The sequence below is a fragment of the Rutidosis leptorrhynchoides genome, chromosome 4 (assembly GCF_046630445.1).
Source record: "Rutidosis leptorrhynchoides isolate AG116_Rl617_1_P2 chromosome 4, CSIRO_AGI_Rlap_v1, whole genome shotgun sequence".
Taxonomy (NCBI): Eukaryota; Viridiplantae; Streptophyta; class Magnoliopsida; order Asterales; family Asteraceae; genus Rutidosis; species Rutidosis leptorrhynchoides.
In genome coordinates, this window is record NC_092336.1 from 72,309,169 (window position 1) to 72,334,581 (window position 25,413).

General features: G+C 34.9%; 3 protein-coding genes across 7 annotated transcripts; 1 reads left to right on the plus strand and 2 right to left on the minus strand.

Annotated features, from left to right (window-relative positions):
- The first annotated feature begins 8,286 nt into the window (after positions 1-8,286).
- On the plus strand, positions 8,287-10,474 carry LOC139839737 (anthocyanidin 3-O-glucosyltransferase 2-like). The gene has a single exon (XM_071829880.1). It carries the CDS (start codon positions 8,288-8,290, stop codon positions 9,749-9,751), a length of 1,464 nt encoding a protein of 487 aa, XP_071685981.1. The 5' UTR covers position 8,287; the 3' UTR covers positions 9,752-10,474.
- LOC139839738 (pentatricopeptide repeat-containing protein At4g39620, chloroplastic-like) lies at positions 9,966-12,279 on the minus strand. Of its 2 annotated transcripts, XM_071829882.1 has the most exons (4): positions 11,968-12,279; positions 11,872-11,901; positions 11,171-11,557; positions 9,966-10,321 (listed from the first exon to the last, which is right to left on the minus strand). In XM_071829882.1, the coding sequence occupies exons 1-4, from the start codon at positions 12,208-12,210 to the stop codon at positions 10,292-10,294; spliced, it is 690 nt and encodes a 229-aa protein (XP_071685983.1). In that variant the 5' UTR covers positions 12,211-12,279; the 3' UTR covers positions 9,966-10,291. The 2 variants fall into 2 exon arrangements, with proteins under 2 accessions (XP_071685983.1, XP_071685982.1); XM_071829881.1 differs by having other exon boundaries at positions 11,872-12,279.
- A 2,373-nt stretch (positions 12,280-14,652) lies between these two features.
- LOC139839740 (protein NLP9-like) lies at positions 14,653-21,695 on the minus strand. Of its 4 annotated transcripts, XM_071829886.1 has the most exons (7): positions 21,587-21,695; positions 20,591-21,492; positions 19,840-19,884; positions 18,912-19,619; positions 16,346-16,469; positions 15,190-16,203; positions 14,653-15,109 (listed from the first exon to the last, which is right to left on the minus strand). In XM_071829886.1, the coding sequence occupies exons 2-6, from the start codon at positions 21,413-21,415 to the stop codon at positions 15,230-15,232; spliced, it is 2,676 nt and encodes an 891-aa protein (XP_071685987.1). In that variant the 5' UTR covers positions 21,416-21,492; positions 21,587-21,695; the 3' UTR covers positions 14,653-15,109; positions 15,190-15,229. The 4 variants fall into 4 exon arrangements, with proteins under 4 accessions (XP_071685987.1, XP_071685984.1, XP_071685986.1 ...); XM_071829883.1 differs by having other exon boundaries at positions 14,656-16,203; XM_071829885.1 differs by having other exon boundaries at positions 14,656-16,203; positions 20,591-21,457; positions 21,587-21,670.
- Between the last annotated feature and the right edge of the window lie 3,718 nt (positions 21,696-25,413).

Sequence of the window (25,413 nt, forward strand, 5' to 3'; positions counted from 1 at the left end):
TTGTCATCCAAGGAGGAGTGTTATAAAATATCTAGATTGTGTTATAAAATATCTAGATTGGATGTTAATTTTATTATTATTATATTTCTTGCATAGTAATATTTTATACTATAAATAGACATGTATGGTAACCATTTAAGGTGCACCATTTCTCTTGAAATATCAATATCAATATTTCTTCTTTCCTTCTTCTCTCTTTTTCTCTCTTTGTTCTTATAACCATTAAAGGTAGTTATAAGCCTACTGAATTATAACAATATATATATATATATATATATATATATATATATATATATATATATATATATATATATATATATATATATATATATATATATATATATATATATATATATATATGTATATATTATAATTTTAATTTTAATTTTAATTTCCAATAATAAGGGTATGTTAGCGAATGTTGTAAGGATGTAAGTCGAAATTCTGTCCGTGTAACGCTACGCTATTTTTAATCATTGTAAGTTATGTTCAACCTTTTTAATTTAATGTCTCGTAGCTAAGTTATTATTATGCTTATTTAATACCGAAGTAATCATGATGTTGGGCTAAAAATATTAAAATTGGGTAATTGGGCTTTGTACCATAATTGGGGTTTGGACAAAAGAACGACACTTGTGAAAATTAGACTATGGGCTATTAATGGGCTTTATATTTGTTTAACTAAATGATAGTTTGTTAATTTTAATATAAAGATTTACAATTGGACGTCCCTATAAATAACCATATACACTCGATCGGACACGATGGGCGGGATATTTATATGTACGAATAATCGTTCATTTAACCGGACACGGGGATGGATTAATAGTTAATAGACTTATTAAAACAGGGGTGAATTATGTACAAAGACACTTGGCATAATTGATAACAAAGTATTAAAACCTTGGGTTACACGCAGTCGATAACCTGGTGTAATTATTAAGCAAAGTATTAAAACCTTGTTACAGTTTAAGTCCCCAATTAGTTGGAATATTTAACTTCGGGTATAAGGATAATTTGACGAGGACACTCGCACTTTATATTTATGACTGATGGACTGTTATGGACAAAAACCAGACGGACATATTGAATAATCCAGGACAAAGAACAATTAAGCCATGGGAATAAACTAAAAATCAACACGTCAAACATCATGATTACGGAAGTTTAAATAAGCATAATTCATTTATTTTCATATTTAATTGCACTTCTAATTATTGCACTTTTATTTATTGTTATTGTATTTAATTGCACTTTTAATTTTCGTACTCTTTAATTATCGTAATTTTATTTTATCTCACTTTTATTTATCGCAATTTCATTATCGTTATTTACTTTACGCTTTAAATTAAGTCTTTTATTTATTCAATATTTTACATTAGGTTTTAACTGCGACTAAAAGTTTTAAAAATCGACAAACCGGTCATTAAACGGTAAAAACCCCCTTTTATAATAATAATATTACTTATATATATATTTTTATTTTTATTTAAACTAATATAGCGTTAAGCTTTGTTTAAAAGATTTCCCTGTGGAACGAACCGGACTTACTAAAAACTACACTACTGTACGATTAGGTACACTGCCTATAAGTGTTGTAGCAAGGTTTAAGTATATCCATTCTATAAATAAATAAATATCTTGTGTAAAATTTTATCGTATTTAATAGTTTTTCCTAGTAAAATATAAGCTATTTCATATACACCTCGCATAACATCAGTTAGGTATTAAAAGGGAATAAAAATAATATTTTTAAATTAATAAAAAAATAAAATAAACAAGAAACGTGCGTTTCTTAACTCGTTGGAAACGAACTGAAGCCATGAAAACACCTCGAAGACACGCTTGATACTTGATGAAGTTGACGTTTGTTTCGTGCCACATATGCACATGGTGGCGTTTGTTTTGACCGATACAAGTAGTCTAACAAAATTAAATTTTCACCTGCTTTTACTAACCATATTAAAACACTAAATTTTCAAACCAATCATGCACATTTGAATCATCTATGGCAATTAGGTTGTATATGATTTGAAAAGATGATGATGACTGCGATTTTGACAAGCTATATGATATGAATATCACGTGAAAATTTGATTCAATCGTTTTCATGGCGTCTAATTTTTTTTTCTTTTTCTTTACCTACTTATTGACCGGAGGTCCATTCGGAAGCAATCTCTCTATCTATAGAATATTAAGAGTGATGACTTTCTTCACTTTTGGGATGTTTCACTTTCTGGGTGGAGAAATGACTTCTCTTTATTCTAGAATAGGGGAATGATCGTAGTGGGATCGAGTTTTGTTGTTATTGCTGTGCAAGACACATGATTTGATTTAAAGAGTCACATGCGAAGCATTTGCAATAATAGATGATTCAAGTTTAACGGAATTTCAGTGTTTCGAATGTAGTTAAATAGTCGATGGATAGATTACTTAGTTATTTAGTTTTATAACTAATTCTTTTTCTGTAATTCAAATTCATATGAATAAAACTATCCACGGTTTGACTAAAACTATTTTAAATTTCAGGGCCGGATATTAGGTAGTGCAAGGTGTGCAATCACACAGGGTACAACATTCAAAAGAGCTCAAAAAATATAGCTCAACATTACATACATAGGTTCATTTGATTTGATATTACGTTTTCTACAACTGATATTTTTATTGATGCAAGTATTTATGACGTTTTTTTAATGTTATTGAATTGAACTTATATTATTAAGTATGAAAAACTTTTGTATATAAAGGCCCATTTTTATTTATTGAACAAAGCCCATAAAAATGACATGACGACCATGCTTAATTCATAGCTTTAAAGTTTTATTGTAGTTCGATCTCGATCATTCGATTGATTCAAATTGAACGTTTGTATCACTATAGTATATGTATTATAGTTGTTGATATCAACCCTAAATCATGTGAAAAATACAATTTTTTGCTTGGATTATCGATTTTAATGGTGTTTTAATATTTTATAGGTTAATATCCTGAATTATTTCTGATAAAATTGCATCATACAAGGAGTTGGCGTAGTGGTAGTGACTTGTCTTTCCATATAGGATGTCCGAGGTTCGACTCTCACTCGCTACAAAATTTCCCTGGTTACTGTAAGACCCAAATATTTATTGTACATAATGTATTTATGGTGTACGATGCGTGTATTAAGTATACGAAGCACGTACGTGTTGCTTGCTCGAACGTCGAAGGAAACTGGACGTTGTCTGAAGTGACAAGGTGTGTACGTATCTTTTCAACCCCAAATAAAGTTTGAGTTGATGTTTCAAAGCCTTACCATTGGAAAGAAAATCTTATTACGTTTCCAACGATATTTGATTCATCGAAAACGGAGCTACGGTCAAAAAGTTATGGCCAAAACAAGTTTCTGAAAACTGACCTGTAGGTTGGAGCGGCGCTCCACCATTTGGAGCGGCGCTCCGATACCGTCTGATGCAATTTTCAGCCTTTTTAAAAGGTTTAAATGAGGGGTACTTTGGTCTTTTTACTAGGGGTCGGTTTGGGGTCATCAAAACTGATCCATTGATCATTTTGGATCACATTTCACCCACACAAACACTCTCTTCAAACCCTAGTGAGAGAAACCCACTTTTAGTGAGTGAGAGCTTGATTTGGAGAAGAAGGAGTTGGATTCTCACCAAAGCTCGGGTTTTAAAGTTGTTCTACTCGTCAACGACATCATTTTGGTGGTATTGGTAAGTTCAAACTCCGAATTACATTTGTTAGATTTGATATTCAAGTTAGGGTTTGAGTTTGATTTGTAGTGAAACCCTCTTAGATGATGAAATGGGTTTATGGTGACTAGTTATTCTTGTCACTTGGCGGGTTTTGGGTTGGTTGACGATTTGGCCTTGATTAGGCTTTAATCTTGAGTTTAATCACTAGGTTTAGTGATTATGGAAGTGTTGGAACCACTTTAGGTGAATTTGAGTTGACTAATTTTGACTAGAGTCAAAATTAGGGTTTGGTGATGATTATGACCCAATTGTCGATTTAATAAGGTTTATAAACTTAAAATGGATTAAGTTGAAGTATAAAACCGAGTTAAATATGTTTTGGAATCAAAACTTGCTAATGGCGTGATATTGACTTCTTATGGGTCAAATTAGGGTCAAGATAGGTGTTTAACACCTATGATTGGGTTTGATTGGCATATTAGGACCATTCTCACTTGTGTTAGTGATTATTGGTTAGTTTGGGCGCGATTTGTGCTTGGAAGTGCATTTGGGTCGAAATTGCACTAGTTGTCAATTTGGGTTGATTTGTATATCCACCCTAATTGTGTTACTTGTTATGTGATAAATGGAATAGGTATATTCTATCGGCGATTGCGGATTATTCGGTGGCATTCTTCAATGCGACAAGGTGAGTGTTAATATCCTATGTGCATATGTATGTGTAGGATGGGTGCGGGTCGGGAGAAGTGGTTCTCGGTTATAGAGCTCACTTCACATATAGGTGGATTTGATGGACTTGTGTATAGGTCCAATTAGCACGAATGTGCGTTTTGGTTGACCATCTTTGGCGAGGTACACGTTTTGTGTGTACATTATCACACGTGATTGTGAATTGGATAACCCCAATGGCGAAGGGTTGAGATTGAATTTTGATGTGTTTATTTTTATGAATGGATATGTGTTGTCCAAGTTAGTGATATATATGTTGTACGCTAACGGCTTTACGAATGGATATGTGTTGTCCAAGTTAGTGATATATGTGTTGTACGCTAACGACTTTATGAATGGATATGTGTTGTCCAAGTTAGTGATATATGTGTTGTACGCTAACGGTTTTATGAATGGATATGTGTTGTCCAAGTTAGTGATATATGCGTTGTACGCTAACGGTTTCATGAACGGATATGTGTTGTCCAAGGGTTAGTGATATATGTGTTGTACACTAACGGTTGTTACGAACACCGATGAAAAATTCGAGTACCATTCCTTTGTACAATTGGTTAACCTTGGGCGGTTGTACGCTCTGTTATATATATATATATATATATATATATATATATATATATATATATATATATATATATATATATATATATATATATATATATTAATGTATTGTTGTGATGTAGCTAACCCTCCGGGTGTAGCTTATTTGCGTTGTTCACATCGTCGTTGGTGACTTACTTTATGGTTGTTGTTACTAGCTTGTTGCTTAGTGATATTACGGTATGCTTAGCTTAGCTTGCCTTTATGCTTGGATGCTCCGGTATGCGGTATTTGATTATTTGTGTGGCGTGTTCATTTTATGTATATATATGTATGTAGTATATTCTCACTCACTAAGCGTTAGCTTACCCTCTCGTTGTTTACATTTTTATAGATTTGCTTGGATGCGGTGGCTCGGGTAAGCGTGGGAACTAGTGGCTCGCGTAGTAGCTTTAGAAGGCTTGCTTTTAGATTAATTAGGATTGGGTAGCGTATCCCCAATCGCCATGCTCGGCTCTTATTTTGTGTTTAAAATTGTGGGGTCGAACTTGTATTTTGTACTTAAAGGGGTAATTTGGGTCGATGTGGGCCCCGTCTCGTAAAACTTATTTTATTAATGGAACGTGTTAGTTTTTCATATATGAATATGTTGTGAAAAGCGTTTTATCTAAATACGTCGGGAAGTGGTCAATCTTTTTCGTATTTTTGACTTTCGGGGACAGCGGGCTGTCCAGGTCATTCTGCGCGCCGCGCAAATGCCTGGCGCGCCGCGCCACCAGCTGAACAAGGAATTTTTTATTATTATTTGATATTTCCGCGTGATCGTTGTATATCGGGTTGGGTTGTTACAGTTACCCGCCCATTTCATGGGCCTCGGAGGTTGCGTAGTCTTGTTTTCGTGCCTTACCCGAGGGGTTTCACCACACGCGATGCCCGTATGGATTCGTCATATGGGTCTCCACCCGAGGGACCGTAGGATTGTAATTATTCGTATCAAGGCAATGATCGGGTGGGTGGGTATCGACAATACATTCGACCCCTGTCAGTGATCCCTAACCGCAACATTCATACCTTTATGAGTCAAAATTGTAAAAAGGAGTTAAACATGAAAAAGGTAACATTCAAACCTTTATGAGTTCAAATTATAAAAAGGAGTAGACATTAAAAAGTTACATTCATGCCTTCATGAGTTCAAATTGTCAAAGAAAGTTGTAATAGAGGAAATTGATGAACCTGAAGTTGTGCCCAAACTGAGTAAAACAAAATTTAAAAAGAAAAGTGTTAAAAAAAAAAACTAGTACTCCGTAATAGAAAATTATGAGAGCCAACCAAGTCAGAGTCAGCCAAGTATATGTCAAGCAACTGTTTTGAAATGCACTTAATTAAGTGTGGTGTTAAATGAGAGTCAATCGGATTGTGTAGCAAATAAGAGTCAAATTGATGAGGGGGTAACTAATGAAGGTGTAGCAAATGAGAATCAATCAGATGAGTTAATTACAAATGAGTGGGTATGAAAAGAGAGTCAATTAGATAGAGATAATCTAGATAAAGAAGTGAATGAAAGTGACGATGATAATGACTTCATAGTAGATGAAGTCAGCAAGATTGTTAATGTCAAAAATGAATGATTAAAATTGTAATGTTGATAAGGATTGGGAGTACTAGAGTAATTCTAGCAAATCTTTCATAACCAAATGATGTCGATCTTGTTTATTTACAAGTACTGAACAATGATGAATTTTCAAGTGGGTCAGATTCTAAGGAGGCTATTGAGGGTATTCATTTATCTTTGATTTATTGTTTATCTCTTTCGACTTTTGATCTGAACTCGATGTGTAATACGATTCGCGTATTGAAACAACAATAAAGAAAAATATTATATGCCAATTTTGTATGTTTGATGTGTAGCATTGGAAAGAGAATTTTGTGATATATCATTGTATGATCGGTTCATCATCAATTCACTCTCAAAATATGAGTGTATATCTTCACAATTGTTTAGACATATTTGATTATATGTCAATTCCGTTTTATCAAACGAGCTTTTAAAGTGTCTTTGTATGTTTCAAAGTGCTGATGTAAGTCTCTAACAGGGCCTTGAAGCAATTTTCTAAGTCAGCTTTTTGTTGGTGGCAAATGTTAATAACGGTAACCATAACTAGTTCATAATTGACTACCAATTTTATTATGTGAGAATATTTAACTCACTCAGCAGTTGTGATTGTGAGATGTTATGGCTTAGAATCCCTAACTTCGTGCCTTGCGGTAGCAAGATGACCCACCCAATATTCAACTGAGCCATCCACAATTTTTTAAGTGAACTAAATAGCTTATATTAATAATGCATATATACCAGATACAATACATAAAATCTATTCCATTAAAGGCATTTGAGTTCTTTTTTCGGTTTCACGTTTCCTGTTTAGTATTATTATTAGAATATTAGAATTTGTAGCTCGTCGTATCGTTTGCTTTTAGTTTCGTTTAGTTTCGGTTTAGGTTAGACGAGACTCGATATAGATAGTTTGTTGGTACTGCTTTCTAGGTACGAGCCTGACCGAGGTCCTATTTTGTACTTCTTGTTAAAATTTGTTTTCTTTTCGAAAACGTTTTTAGTTTTATAAAGGTTATCGTTATTTTTGCCAAAAATAAATAAATAAATAAATCTATTTCAATTTTTCAAGCAGTTCATTGTATAAGCTTATTATTTTAATTCTTTAGATGAGTGGTGTGTTTTTAAAGGGTATTTGTATAATAAGGTGCTTTTTTAAGTTACTTTGTAAAACAAGTAAACTCGGTGTTGCTGACACTGGATCTTGCCACATCAACAATATATCATCAAAACCCGGTGTTGGCAACACTAGGTCTTGTCACATCATCAAAAACGTGAATTTGCTAAACAATTTGTAAGAGTTTGTAGAAAATGAGAAAAAAGTTAATCCGTTGTCATGTAGGCAAGACTCGGTGTTTCATGTTTGCAACACCGGGTTTGGATGATTTCACAAGACCCGGTATATGTTATACAAATTTTTTAAATAAAAACTTATTCTACAAACAGTCTTAAAAAACAAACCATTTATATAAAAAATGATTATAATCAATCTGACGCACGTCCTTACGTAACATATTCAATACCTTGGTTCCATTCAAAGACACTATACAGGATCATGCCATAGTTGACCTTTTATAGTAATACATGTCTCTTTTCATGTGGGCCATTAAAGTAATAAGCAGGGTCCACAAATTAAGATATTAAGATAATGAAATAAACATATGCTATAAAAGCATCAAATTAGTAAACATTCATGAACCAAAACTAAATCAAAGAAATGGCAAATACAGTAGCAAAGCTTATAGTCATACCTGCTCCTGGACTTGGTCATATCATGTCAACCGTCGAGATCGCAAAACTGCTCGTGAATCGCGATCAACGAGTCTCCATAACCGTCCTCGTCATCAAGCCTAAGAGCGAGGGTTCTGGCTCGGCTATAACAACCTACATCGAATCGTTAGCTAACAATGCTATGGATCGTATATCCTTCATTGAACTACCTCAAGATGAAACCCTACCATTGTTCGAATCTAAATCTAAATCACCCATGATTTCCTTCACAGAATTCATCAAAAATCAAACTAAGTATGTTAGAGATGTTGTGGGTGACATGATGAATCAACCATGTTCGGGTCAGGTTGTCGGGTTTGTTATTGATGTACTTTGCCCCTCGTTGATGGATGTGGCGGATGAGTTTGAAATTCCAACATATGTATTTAGTACATCTAATGCTGCTTATCTTGGATTCAAATTATACTTACAGACACTGAGTGATGATCAGGGTCAAGATGTTATCGAGATGATGAACTCGGATACTCGAATATCGGTTCCAAGTTTTGTCAAACCGGTGCCAACGAGTGCGTTCCCTTCGCTTATGCGGACTAAAGAAGGGTTAGACTTTACGCTATGGTCTATTCGCAAATTGAGAAAGGTCAAAGCGATCTTGGTTAATACGTTTTTGGAATTGGAGACGCACGCGATCCAGTCGTTGTCTGCTGACGTCAGTGTCCCGTTTGTGTATGTAGTGGGACCCATACTCAACCTAGAAGGTGGTGGTGCGAAAAAATCAGATGATGATGTCATTAGCTGGTTGGACAATCAACCGCCTTCGTCGGTGGTGTTTTTGTGTTTCGGGAGTATGGGGAGTTTCGAAGAGACGCAAGTGAAGGAGATCGCATATGCTTTAGAGAACAGTGGGTCCCGTTTCGTGTGGTCCCTACGTCGACCGCCTTCTAAAGAGCGTAGAACAATAGACACCGGGGATTACGAGGATCCGGGAACAGTATTGCCGGAGGGGTTTCTTGAGCGTACGGATGGAAGAGGAAAAGTGATCGGGTGGGCCCCGCAAGTGACGTTATTGGCACACCCTGCAGTTGGAGGGTTCGTGTCACATTGCGGGTGGAACTCGTTGTTGGAGAGTTTATGGTTTGGTGTACCAATAGCAACATGGCCGATGTACGCTGAGCAGCAGATGAACGCTTTTGAAATGGTGGAGGAATTGGGACTGGCTGTGAAGATTAAGTTGGATTATAAGAAGGATATATTTAATCATAAAGATGGTACGGTTATTGTAACAGCGGAGGAGATAAAATGTGGGATAAGGGAATTGATGGGGGATAACGAGGTGAGAATGAAAGTGAAAGAAATGAGTGAGAAGAGCAGAGCCGCAGTGGCAGAGGGTGGTTCGTCTTATGCGTCTGTTGGCAAGTTTATACGTGACATTACAAGAAACGTATCATGATGGGTTCGACTTGTGTTAGTTTTTCAGTTACTGAAAGTTAACGGTCTTGTTTTCAAGCACTTGTTTCAAACTTCCTGTTGTATAAACTGTTAACATGACATAATGTGACCTGCAGCCTTGAAATTCTGATAACAAGTAGCTGTTTTTTGTCAACATACAAACAATTCACATACATTTGATTACAGATGAATCATCCAATGATATGTACCATTGATACGACAGTTGTCAGTGGGGTTTTTAGTCAAACAGGTGGTGGGCAACCCAGTTTTGGCATTGTATGATATCTAGTTAAGTTCGTGCACCAATAATAATACGTAGTAGTTACCAGCTGCTCTTACCAGACTCAGAAAATATGGACGATCATGTGCATATACAGATCCAGATACTACTAATAGTACTACCAGAACTTACACTACAAAGTACAAACCCTTATATTTACAATTATCATGTGTGACACTCAGTCGTGAGGACCCTTTAAGAACGGCATATATGATAACGAGGTGCAAGCATATAACAAAGATTGCATGCTGTGGCTGCTCTTCAAACCAAGTTCAGTCTTAGTCTTTTTGGCTGGACAAAAACAATAAAATTAGTAACTACTTCTCACATAAATTATCATCAAAGCATGAAAACAGATCTCAACTACTTTAATCGCAAGAAGACATGAGATATAAATTATGATGTACATAAATTGTAAACCGCACAAATATTATTCGTCGTGAACAGGGAAAACACATATGTAATCAAGTGAATTAGTTTTTGAAGCTATAATGAAATTAGTTAATTTTTGTCCATTTTATTCCATGCCCGTTTAGCTTTTCCCTGATGGTCATACTCTGCATCCAAGACATATATATCCAAACATATGTCCTTAATGAACACCAAGATAATTTCATAATTTAGAAAACACTACGATAAAACAACACCTACGTAAACTAATCTGTTAAAAGTGTGTAAGTGCATCATAACTACAACAACTAATAAGGTTACGGGTATGTTTGGCACACGAGCTTATAGGTCTGCCCTACTGGGTTTAATAATTTTGTGTAGCTAAATGTCTAGAATGGAAAAAGGTAAAATGGGTTGAACATATTGCTCAAAGTCACACCAAGTGTATCCCCTAATGCTCACATCCTCCTATCTCATTTTATCTAAAACCTGGATATAGTTATAGTACTAACCTAGTCTTGTAATCATATTTACTGCAAATTAATTGTTTCAAAATTTTGAACAAAAAAGATGTTTGTGGCAATTTACAGCCAACCATTGCTAAAAATAACTCATTTCCACCTGAACCCATTATAAACTAACACCCACCCAGCCAATCGTGACACCTGTAATGAGAAATTGAAAAGTAACACACTTGACCACAAAAGTCAACGTGCTTGCCATTTATAAGCATAATTATAGGCAACTCACATATTTTCTAGCAACTTCCTTGAGAAACGTCTTTGGAGAATCCACATATTTAGCACAATCATTCTTTACAATTGCAACAAGCTCGTCTCGGCCAGCACTTTCAAGATTTCTTATCATGATCGTTAAGGTCAACTCGTCTGGAGTGCAACCTGATGCTTTCATCAACTCATATGTTTCCATTGCCTTGTCTATCATATCCACTTTGAGGTATGCTCCAATTAGTTCAGTATAGGTTCGGGTGTCAGGTTTTAGGCCTTCTTCCATTAGCTCAGAGAAAAGTCTTTCGACTTTATCTATTGCTTTCTTCTTCCCAAACATTAACATTAAATCACCATACAATGAGTGATCTGGTTCATACCATGCTTCCTTCCTCATAAATTCAAACACCTGAATATTGATTGCATATCAGATAAGATGCAACCTAAATATTGTATATATTAATATCTACATGTGTGTGTATATATTTGTAGTGCATGTATTAAACTATGTGAAAAGTCATAATGCGTATAATTATACAAAAATAAACCAAATCCAGTTAAACACCGATGTAGTGAATGTATCTAAACTATGATTGCCCTATAATTTCAACAATTGAACAAAGCAACCGAGAATTCATCGAATTTGAAGTAATTTCAACAATTAATTACACAAGCACATAGAATTTAATTTGAAAAATCGAATGCGTTAAACAGGCGCCGTACCTTGAGAGCAAGGTCCAAGTGTTGTTGCCTCTGCAGTTCAGCAAAAGCATCCAATAAATCATCTTTTAAGAGACGATTAAGCTTTGAATTGAATACCTGATCTAATTTAGATTGATTTTTGGCAGCTAATTTGAGTGATTGAACAGCTTGTATTGCTTCTGTTGACAAAACACCGTCACTACGCCTTCTTGTTCGTAACGGTTTTCGTAATCCACAAGTGATTATTGTTGTTGTTTTATATCTCAAATGGAAATGGATTTTATTGATTTCAAAGGGGTCTGAAGAAGTAATTTGTAGAAATTGATTTCTCATCGGAGATGAATAAATGTTCATCGCCATCTATTTAGGGTTTAGTAGGGTTTTATGAGAACGAGAACAGCTGATTTAAAGTTAAACTGGTGTTACACACTTGCACATGTTGCTTTTCAAATGGAAGATTGTTAACATGCAATAAAATATGAATGGTTAAAACTTAAAAGTGTATTTTTTTTTTTTTTGGCAAAAAATTAGAACTTTATAAAAAACTTGAGGAATTCATCAAAAAATGAAGGCTCGAAACATACACAACACAAAGGCATCACGGCCCAAACCAACAGAAAGCAAAAAGGAAAAAACAAACAAACAACACAAAAGCCACCGAGATACGACCTATAAAATGAAAAAAGAGATACTAACAACTAACTATAGCTAACAAATTCCAAGTCGAAACAACCAAAAAGAAAAAGGCAAGAAGATCACATTCCGTCGACGTAAAACTTTCTCAAAAAGTGTAAATTTGATTAATCTTTTAACGTTAAATTTAATTGAATTTAAGGATTTTTTTTAACAAGTCGTGAACGTGCTTAAATGTATTGTAAATTTCAGTAACCGCCACATCAAAAGTGAAACTTAACCATCATGTACAACACATTAAAGCCTACTAATGACAACGCTAAAGGCTGTCGTTAGAAAATTAGATATAAATACACCGTGTCATAGTCACATGATCAATTATGTACAAAGGGCATTAGCAGAATGTCGTAAGAACTATTGTAACTATCTTCGATCATATTCAAGGAGTAGTTGTGAAAGCCAACGACTAGTGATATTGCTCAAGTGAGTTGGGTCTTTGAAGTGTGTAAGATGTACTGTCATGTACATGTTGTGACTTGCGAGTATTTTTCTTTCTTTTTCTACAAAAACTTGTATTTTCTTTTCTAAATATGTACTCTTATAATTAACTAGTAAAATGGGCCAGCGCGTTGCCGTGGGGCGTTTTGGGTGCGCATTCATAGTTAACGGAGCGTATTATATGTGTGTATATGTATTGAATATAGTCCGAGGTATTGAGCGTTTTTTTTAGAAGTGTCCGTTTCGGGTATAGTTAGTCCCGTTGTGTTCGTATGATTTTTTTGAGTTGAACGGTGGGTTGAAAAAAAAAATACGCGAGTCGAGCGGAAAGATATGTCCCGTTGAAAATATAGTTGAAGTGTGTTTAAGATTTTAATTAAAATAATAAGTTTACATTTTGCACTCCTGATTTAGGGGTTGAACTTGAAAATTGGTCAAAGTTGGAGAGGGTGTTTGGTTTTTTTTCTTGATTGTCATTTTGACCAATTTTGGCCGGGATTTGGTCCAAAACGACCAAAAGTCTCGTGGCCATTAGTATATAATAATGGTTATCTCGTTGAAAATATAGGTGAAGTGTGTTTAAGATTTTTAATTAAAATAATAAGTTTACATTTTGCACCCCTGATTTGGGGGTTGAACTTGAAAATTGGTCAAAGTTGGAGGGGGTGTTTGGTTTTTTTTTTCTTGATTGTCGTTTTGACCAATTTTGGCCGGGGTTTTGTCCAAAACGACCAAAAGTCTCGTGGCCATTAGTATATAGTATATAGTATATAATATATAATATAATATATAAGACGTAATATATAATATATAATATATAATATATAATATATAATATAATATATAATATACAATATAATATAATACTCCCTCCGTCCCACTACAAGTGTCCACTTACTTTTTGCACACAGTTTTAGAAAATTCCACTAACTTCATTCTCCACCAATTAGAAATCTTCTCTCTCCAGAATAACCTCTTCTGATTGGTTGAAATATCAAGTGAACACTTGAAATGGGACATCCAAAAATGGAAAGGTAGACACTTAAGATGGGACGGAGGTAGTATAATATAATATAATATATAATATATAATATATAATATATAATGGTTAATTAATGGTATTCTACATTTTCTTATTTTTTTAACATAAAACCTTTATCCATTACATTTGAACGAGCTTTCTGAATTTCCATTGTTGTTTTTTTTTTTTTTAAATATATTACACCTTTAAATAACACAAAAAGTAGAGATTGCTCTATTGAGTCGACAACAATCGTTGAATTATTGGCGACTTGACTGACTCTTAGAGCCTAAATTAAATTCTAGGAAGGATTTAAAACCCATGGAAATTTGATTCTACCATTTTCATGGCGTCTATTATTATTTTTATTTTATTTAAAAAAAAAACTTTCCCCTACTTAAAGGCCGGAGGTCCTCTCGGAAGCAATCTCTTTATCCGTCGAATAAAGAGAGGGATGACTTTCTCTACTTTTGAGAGTGTGTCACTCGGGGTGGAGAAATGACTTGTCTTTATTCTCGGATAGGGGAAGGATTGTCTACATCTCACCTCCCCCATACACCAATCTTGTGGTATTGGTTTTTGTTATTGTTGTAATATATCATCTCAATGTAATGAGAACAACTTCTTATAGTAAAGATTTCACCTTTTTAGCAAATATATTGAAACTTAGACCACTGCCTGTATCTAGCCATGCAAACTCGCCGAGGTGACATGGCAATCGCCGTCTGCTCGCCATGATAAGCACCGAATTCTCTCTTAGGTTCACCATGGATTTGACGAAGATCTCTTAGAAAAATGGAACCCACATGCTTTATATTGTTTATACTTTATGTGATACTATTTGTACATTGTATGTTAGAAGAGTACAATGCTCTTGTAACCAAAATATTTCTACAATTTTTACCATTTGCTTTAACAAAATAGTCCACATAAAAAACATCTTTCCAAATTCCAACTGTAAAATTAAAATAACTAACTACTCCCATCTTTTTTTTTCCCATACCTATACCTGTAACAAACACCATTACCATTATACAGATTGTTCAAACCATCTAAAGCTCAAGCTTCCCCACTCCTTGATGTCAACAAAATCAACTCCTTTAAGCTCTTCAGACAGGAAGAAGCAATGACACGAGAACAACAATTTATTGAAAAGCAGACAAAAAAAACAGGTGTACCCACTTTACCTCAAACGGGTCACAGCTCGCTCACACCAACAGTAGGACGTCAAGAACTCCCGATTAGGAAACAATTGCTACTGCCTGAGCTTCCCATACCAAAAGTAGCATCACGAACAAGAAACTTCACAATGCGGGTCCCAGAAGATTCCAAAATTTCAACACACTCCCTCCAATCAGATTCGCAAACCAACAATACCCATTCCTCTTCATCGTCCTTGTACTTGAGCTGGAACGTCCCTGTTTGTATTTTAAACCTTTTTGCAACTTCTTCATAAAGATGAAACCAACCAGATGAAGGCTCAAACTTAAACCTAACTGTATCTTCTTTGTATGTAGCTTTTACAGTTAGTTTCGATCCTTCATCCCCATTAAACCTTTCTGTTTTCGAGTTTTTCAGACCACTGAAGCTTGGAGAGCTCGTTGAACTTCCATTCATCGTTGACCCATTTGATGAATCTGTCATGCTGGAAGAAGTTGACTGGTTATGATCATTATCATAACCATCGATGACATCATTGTCATTCATTGATGTGTCCATGTCATCACCAGCACCCAAGGAACTCGAGCTATGCGACGAATAAAGGCGGTTTGACTTTTCTACTTTCAGTTGACCATCAACTGGACTCCATTTATCAATACAATATCCACCCATAGAAGTTGTAATTGGAATCGGGAGGCTATTAGATGATCTTAATTCGTCCACTCCAACATTACATTCATCCTCTAATTTTAGACTTTCGGTATTAAAGCATGATGATGGTTGAGGATGTTGTGATGCAACTTCGGTGCTATTATTTGAAAGCATTGAACTTTTTTGTGCATCAAGATCTTGGGTGACGGTGTTTGCAGCTACAAGTCCACCTGTCGCGGGGTCGAATTTTAAACCTCCTTCCACGCCTTGTACAGAGTCGAGAACCGTCTGTATCTTCTTTAGAGAACGATTTACCTTGTTAATCTTGCGTGATGGCCATCTCGAAATACCATGTTGTCTGCATATCCTTTTTAGTGTAGTAGGACAAACTACAAAAGAAAATTGTATTTTTAACGAAAATATATCATCTATGTATACAGTAACATACAAAATATAATTGAATCTACTACTTGCTATGGTTCCTAATGTAGCTATAATCTTGTAGAGATTCTTATAAAGGCAAAATAATACCTCCAATGGCTTTTGCAGCATCTTTAAGGCTCCCAGAAAAGTATTGTTGTAGTACACTTAAGCTAACATTCTTCTCTGCAGAACTTCGCTTTTTCTCGGATTGTCTCTTTGATCCACCAACCAGCTGCGCAGGAGAACAGGGCATGTTAATAATCCTTGCAAGAGACTCAAGACCAGGAGGTTAAACATCTAAACAGATCAGGGTAATGTCGATTTTGACCAACAGTGAAACCACATGCACTTCTACCCAAAGTCAAAAAGGTAATATATAATTGTTTCATTTTGTCAAAAATAAGCCATCTCCATCAGGGCAGGTTCATACATATATTTACATTAATTCATGAAGAACTTAGGTACCTCAGTGTTTCAATTAGAAGCCACCAACATAGAGGTGGCAATTCAGCCATTCGTGGACATATGGATCGATCCAAGTTATGTTTACTTATCTACTCTCTAATGGGTCAAATGGGTTAAGCTAAAAAACGTAAGTGGAAAAATGGATTCGAGAGGTTGAAACTCGTTGGCAATCTATTATAATGTATTGTAAAACACTTTATTACACTATCATTGTATCAATAACCAAATTAACCTGGCCCGTAGTGTCTCATTCCTGCCCCTATTCATAAGTTAAAGACAACCCACTTTTTCCGATGAATATATCTGTGTCGCATATACATGCTTATATAGGGAATGTTTAGAAAAAACTAGTTGGAAGCTGAAGCTAATAAAATATACTTGGAGCTAATTGTATGTGCCGAAAGCTGGATCGTATATTTTTGGCAAGTGATCGGGGAAAAATGCAGATTTACATAAGAGGACAATAAAAAACATAACTTAGGTACCCCAAAACTAAACATCTAAACATATCAGGGTAATATTGATTTTGACCACTAAAACCACATACACTTCTACCAGAGTTCAAAGAAAATATATATTTGTTTCATTTGGTCAAAAATAAGCCATCTACATCAAGTAGGTTCATACATATCTACCCCAAAGAGTGACTGATTCATGCAAAACTTAGTACCCCAATTTTTCAATTAGGAGCCACCTACATAGAGGTGGTAATTTCAGCCGATTCACGAATAACTTATTTTGATGATATACTTCTTAGTTTGACATGGAGTAATTCAGACCAATTACCTTTTCAAATCCTTGTTGATAACTATTTTCTATTTCATTTCAAAGTCATTTAGTACTATAGTAAATGGCAACGGTTTAATCTACCAATGATTTCTAGCCTGCAACAAAAACTGCAGTTACCAAATAATAATTCAACACTCATAAGTTAAACACAACCCACTGTTTCAGATGGATATATTTGCGTCTCATACATGCTTATATAGGGAATGTTTGGGAAAAACTAAGTTGGAAGCTGAACCTAGTAGCTTATAGTTGGAGCCGAAAGCTGTAGCATATAGTTTTCAGTAAGTGTTCGAAAAAAAAAAATTTAAATTTAAATTTACATAAGAGGACAATAATAAACAACAACAACAATACCCAATCCCACAAAAGTGGGGTATGGGAGAGGTGGGTGTAGACAATCATTCCTCGTACCCTAGATTAGAAGGAAGTCACTACTCCACCCGCGGGTATAGAACCCGCGCCTAGATAAGGTCGTCCCTCCCTCTACTCTAGAGCAAAAGAGATTGCTTCCAAACGGACCTCCGGCCAGAAGTGCTCATAAAAATGAAATAGATAGGGCAAAAGATACGTTCCTGTAAGAGTTATGTGCTCCTAGCAAGAAGCAACCATACACAGTAACCAAAAAAGAGAACACATAAAGCAGTAATGCACAACAGTAGGGCAAATAGCATGGATCATACAGAGCACAAAACCATTTAAAATCAAGTAGACATACAGACAAACAAAATAAATACATATATATATATATATATACACGCTACACACATGAGCATGGATAAAAAAAACTCATGCTTAAACATATATACATATAGATACATTCGTAGATATATATACCTAGGTACAGAAACAAGACAGACAAACATACATACACCAATACATGTTACATAGATACATAGGTACATATATAGGTACCAACATATGCAGCGGTACATATATATAGTCTAAATACATATAAATAGATACAGGTGCATATATACAGTGCATATATACTATGTGGAGGGATGTGGAGGGGTATATATAGTGTAGCTATAGAATAACTAGTTATAGTTATATATGCAGTTGTATAATAAACATAAATTTAAATTTAAAAAATAAAGACCTATTTAGGTAATTTAAATTTAATAATCTCTAAAAAGCTCCTTCCACTAGCTTATTTTTCAAGAGTTTATTTCTTCGATATATTGTATTTTTTTTTTTTCTTACCAAATAAACCTTGTAACTTGAGTATTTGAAAAACATAAGCTTAAGCTATAAAAGCTAGTTGATAAACATACCCAAATAGATGTGGTTTCTTATAATAAGAATTCTCTAGAGCGTGAAAGAAATAAGGGTCACAATACGTAAGAAGCATACAAAATGATATTTTACAGGGCCATGGGGTTACTAAAACATGAGATAAATTAATAAACAGTAATATTACCTGATCAGGTGGACTTGGTCCCATCCTAACATCCACTGATTCAGTTTCTTTTACAGAAATTTGATCAGCATGATTCAAAAGCAGCCTGCTTTCATCTAATCCCATATGGAATTCAACATTGGGTCCCACCACACCAGACAATTCAGTATCAGAAACAGTCCTCAAACTTCTACAAATCCTCTGCATCGTACTCGATAAATTATTCAACAAAAGTTGCTGCTCTGTACAACCTTTCATGTTAACAGGAAGAAAAAACTCCAATATATAATCATCATCACCAGTAAACGTGCTCCTCAGCCTGATTGCTACAGCAGCATTCAAGCCATATTTACGAGCATGTTGCACAAGTGGGTACTCGTTTATATGGTAATCTTTTACATCGGGTAAGAAAAACGGATGATTCGACTGAAGTGCTTTTCCTGCAATACCCTGTCCTTCTTCGAGATGATGCTCGCTACAAGCTTGTACAAAACCTTGCATCTTTTGTTCATTGACATAACAAGCATCCGTTTGGACATATAATACAACTTTCTCTGTTGGGTTGGTATTACACCCTCCAACCCGTACTTTTATAACTTCATCACCAACACCTTTGTTATAACTACATGGTATCCATGTTAAAGCAACTGGTAATCTATGTGCATGGCATACAGCTCGAAGCACATTCGATATTTCAGCTAAAGCAGCCATTTGATTTTTCGAAAGGCACTGCAATAGAATTGAAACCTCATAAACATAGATCGACTTTGAACAATAAAATAAGGTTGTACCCTTTGACACTCGCTCACTTGCTCTCAAAGTTGGTTTAGTTAAGGTGTAATAAGAAGTGTTACATCGAGCTAGCAGAAACAAAATGTTATCATACATACAAGATAATCTACTTAAAATTGTACTTGATATTTATTCGCACAACAGATCCAACACATACCTGTTTATTAAGTTGAGGAGTTGCAACACTTTTAAGGTTCACAGTCTGCAATAATAAAGCAGTAGTTAATGCACAGAAACGATAATCGTAAGAGAACTTTACAACACCAAAATTCATGAACTTTACAGGAAACGTGAAATCAAGAGACAGTATTACATTAGTTGTTACCAAACTAATAGTTAATTATACAAATAAGAATATGAAAGTGACTGTTAAACATCCTCAAAGATTGACGTTCCATCCTTGTACACATAGTTACTAGATTTAACTTTACTTATTTGTGAAACCACCGAGTCAAGAAAAGTTCTTTTATTTTCAGAAAAGTACCTCACATTAACGGAACAAAAGAGAAACCAAAGGGGAAGAGTAGACAGCAACACCACAAGGATACATAAACATGGATGAATTTTTATATTGGATCACATTCACAGTATAGAATACACACGCCAAAGTGAAAGAAACACTAATAGCTTTGAACCACCTGAGTATGCAACCCAAATAAGCATATATATTTGTAAAGAATAGCCGTAATACTCAACTAATTACCTCAAATAAAGGCATCCTTACTAAAAGCATTCAGTGTGACCAATAGTTGACATATATATTTACAAGATAGTACCACTAACTTCACCGACAAAAATATCAAACAAAACAGTAACATGAAACAATACATATACAAATATATATAAAGTAAAAGAGGGTTTTAACAAGACTACGGGTTGTTATAAAGAATACAATCTATATGAAGTACCTCAAGTGCACGGCAAACATGATTCATCTCCGCATTGAAATCAGATTTCTCTTTCGTTGTAACAAGTTCAAGCACCGCACAGCAAGATTTCTCATAATTATCATCTTCAAAAACCGGTACAGCAATAGATCCACGCACTTCATGACTACGCGCATGATCTATCCGCAAGTACTCACCTTTACTATAATGAGCCACATTAGAAGTCCATTCTGGTACTTTTGAGGTAAAAACCCGACCCGGTAACCCTTGAAAATGACCCGGTTTCACATCCGCAGAAAATGTAAATCCTCTAGACACTTCACGGTATCCACCCAACACTTGGTCAAGCAAATAAGGCTGCTCACAAGTACTCAACACGTACTTATCACCTTCCTTAATCGGAACCCAAACTTGCGCCAAAATGCCCCCTCCAGACGAATCCTTAAAAAATGACAACGCTTTCAACATCTTCTCAGCAAGTGATCGTACCTGCAGAGGCCTACAAACAATATCGTTTCCCTGACTCTCTCTTTCTTCACTAGGTAAACCAAATTCACCATTATCAACCGAATTCTGCGCGATTTCAACATCAGTATTCACAAAACCGGTTCTAACTTGTTCAGGGAAGTTTCCTAAATCATACATAGGGTAACTGTTTGATAAAGCAAAAGCAGCTAACATCTGATCAGGTGTTGAAGGACTATTACACCATCCAGCATAAGTATCAAAGTTCATAATCTCCGAAAAACCATTAAACGGATCGTCTGGTACCGAATTATCCATCTGAGCTCGCGGTGAGGCCCAAAAACCGTTAGATTTATCTTTAGACGGTGAATTGTACTCCATAACTCAAAACTAACCTAAAATCCCTATCATATGTTATCAACCCTAATTTGTATCAAAAGCACAAATTCAATTCATCTCTGTTTCATTAACCAGAAACAAATACAACAACAACAACATCAATGATATAGTGATATATAATACGAATAATTTGATAAGAAGATGAAGAGTAACCTGGGATGAAGATACTATGAAGGAGGAATGGAATCTGAGTTTAATCGGCTAAAGAAAACAAGGATGACGAAACAGATGACGAATGAATGAGGAAGTTGACAAAAGAGGGAGTCGGAAAGACCTCGAAAATATGCGATAGCACGCCCACCTTACAAATTACCGACTGACTTGACTTCATATTCGAGGGAAAAGGTTAATTGTGGAAGTGACACGTCACACATGATACAAGTAACTAAAAGAGGAAACTTTAACCAGCAGGAGACTAGATCTAACTAAGGAAGGGCGGTATGCTTTGCCGCAAATTTACTCACCGCTCCTCACCACCGTTAAATTTCATAATTTTTCAAACCACGGTCAGTATAGTTTTTTCCTTTTTTTTTTTTTTTTTTTAAGAGGGCTCTTATCGGTTAGCGGTTGGGGTCACCGTTGCCTCAACCGTGCTGATATTAGCGCCCCATATATTTCCCGCCGCTGACTGACCGTGAGAGAAATATCCGTTCCATGACAATTTGGTCACGGATGAAATACATTTTAATTGTCAAACGGCTGTTTTTTTTTCTTTCAGCGGCTACTTTTTTTTTTTCAACTACACTCTCATTTATATACACCCAACAACTATCTCCTTTTCACCAACATTCAACTCTCATTTTCATCAAACTTCATCTCAACTTCATCATCTCTACCTAGGAACACTGCCCGAATGGATGTGTTCCCGGGTACCGTCATCGGGTTCGGGGTTCCGCCCGAACGTGTGTGATACGTGCAGATGATGAGGGTCGTTGAAATTATGATCTACTGATGCCAAAAAATCGTCGTTCAAAATAAATATCAAAAACAACAACAAAATACTACTACCATCAATGAAGATATGTGAAATTCGGTCCTCCAAAACACGCTTCATCAAGCTCCAAAAAATCTCCATCAACAATCTCTCATGAATATGCAACATCAATCTCCCATGAGATCGTCTTCTAACCCCCACTATCAATCTCAATATCCTCAACTAAGTAATTGGACCGTGAATCCATTATTCATACCTCATTACATGAATAACCCCCACTATCTATCTCAAACGCATCAATATATGTGACAGCCAGCCCAGGTAACACGTTCTCCGTAGCATGATATTGTTCACTTTGCCCGTAGGCGCACGGATTTTTCTTGGCGACCAAACACGACGAGCACTTTCCCAGGAGGTCACCCATCCTGGTAGTGCTCTCGCCTGAGCACGCTTAACTGCAAAGTTCTCATGAGATCTGCTGCGCTTGTGGTCCCAAAACGTGTCATGCTAGGAAAGGTCTGCACACCCTTATAAAGCTTGTTTCGTTCCCCTCTCCAATCGATGTGGGATGGATGTAACATAGATGTTACAATATAACAACCCACAAACACCTCAATTTAACCAACCTCACACACCTTAATATAACCAACCTCAAAGCCCTTACATACCAACGTTTGACACACCACCCGAAGAAGACGATTAGTGTTTATTGTTTTTAACTTTGATGTAATCGTTTGTATATTTTCATGTATTGTATTGTCGTCTTTTTTAAATCAATAAAATATTATTTTGTTTGACATAATTATTTGACAAACACAAATAATAATAATAATAATAATAATAATAATAATAATAATAATAATAATAATAATAATAATAATAATAATAATAATAATAATAATAATAATAATAAGATTTAATCCTTACTACATACTACATCAACATTTTAGAATAGAAAAAAATAAATTTTTATTGAAGATCTTCATTATTTAATATTTATTATTATTATACTAGATATTAGATTACTGATCAATTTTTTATTTACAATGTTTCATAACGAATCATTCATTATTATTATTATTATTATTATTATTATTATTATTATTATTATTATTATTATTATTATTATTATTATTATTATTATTATTATTATTATAATAATAATAATTTTTATACAAATAATAATATCATAATTTTTTTATATATAATACAAGTAATAAATAATATTAAGTTTAATATTAAATATTGGAAGTGGGATTAAGTTGTGGTATGTCATGGTTGTTAACAGTCGGTGGTTGGTTAGTGATGGAAAGAAGGTGTTGATGTGACGCTGATGTGGCAGTCAGTGATATCATGACATAACGTCATGGTTAAGAATTGTCTAAGTAACATAATATCGTTTCCCGAAAAAAAACCTTATAATAAGAGTTCTTTTCCTCGAGAAATTAACCACAACTTTCCGTGAAATGAATTCTACTTACCATAGCTCGAGACCAAAAAAGTAAACTCTGAACAGAAGATCGAGCACCCACTATTTACAACCAAGCCTACATGAACAAATAAACAAAACTACTAATATTGATAAAACTAAACGACATCCAAATGACAAAACATGTTGCACAAACAAACTCTAACAAACTCAATAAACGCTATAACAAAATAAAAAGACCCGACCATATAAGCAGCCTTGAGATAATCCAACAAACATTAGGGTGCGATTTAGACAATTGATCGGGAAGCCCTTCGATGTGATACCGTTGACGGTATCACGGCGAAGGTACACTGTAGACATCTTACCAACAATTCGACCGATATATATATATATATATATATATATATATATATATATATATATATATATATATATATAGTGGTAGGATCAAGAGGGAATTAACCAATCGGGGGGGAAGCAAAAACTTTTTTTTTCGTTTTTTGAAAAAACTTTGTTCACGAACATTATAGATGAGATGAAAATATGAACTTTAGTAGAGACACTTTGTGATAAATGTTTTTATTTTGGCGGAAAAACGCTCGAAGAAGTAATATATAACAATTATCGTGTTTTTCGAGCGTATATTGAGGTTTTAGCTATTGAGGTTTAGATATTAGGGTTTATAGGGTTTAGATATTAGGGTTTAGAAATTTAGGGTTTAGGGTTTAGATTTAGGATTTAGATTGAGTTTTTAACACGAACGGTTTAGGGTTTAGGGTTTGGTGTTTTAGGTTTATGGAATAAACCCAAAACACCAAACCCTAAACCCTAAACCCTAAACTCTAAACCCTAAACTCTAAATCGGGCTAAATTTTACTTCACAAAACATGGGAAAAAAACGTTCATATTCTTCACGAACAATATTATCTTGAATGTTATTTTTGTCGATCGTTTTCCCGCCTAAATAATAACATTCATCACGAAGTGTCTCTTCTAAATGTTCATATTTTCGTGTGATCTTGGTGCCGGAAAAAAAATCCAAAAAAACGAATTTTTTTTTCCTTCCCCCCGCTTCCCCCCGATTGGTTACTTCCCCATTGATCCTGCCCCTATATATATATATATATATATATTTGTCTTGAATCTCAATCCTCTTTTTTGGTGGCAAGTGATCGACATCGAAGTAACAATCAAAAGTGTCGTGCCCCCGTAAAAATCACTATGACATGGCGCAATAACAAGAGGTCCCACAACGAGGTTATGCCCTCTATATGAACATTTGATCCAAAAGTGCATTCATTTATTTCATAACGTTTAAAAATTCAAAAGTTATCCAATAAATTCAAAAGTAGTACATTTCAAAATATATTTAAAGAATGAATGCATAAGTTTAGTAAAACGAAAGCAGGCAGGCATGCAACTCTTCAACATAGCTACTCTTGACTTCTAGACCACAGCGGAAGTAACAATTAAGTACCTGAGAAATACATGCTAAAATTTGTCAACATAAAGTTGGTGAATTCACAGGTTTGAATAGCAGTTGTATAATATAGACCACAAGATTTAATATTTCAAAGTAATTTGTAAAAGCATTCTAAATAATTAGCACTCAAT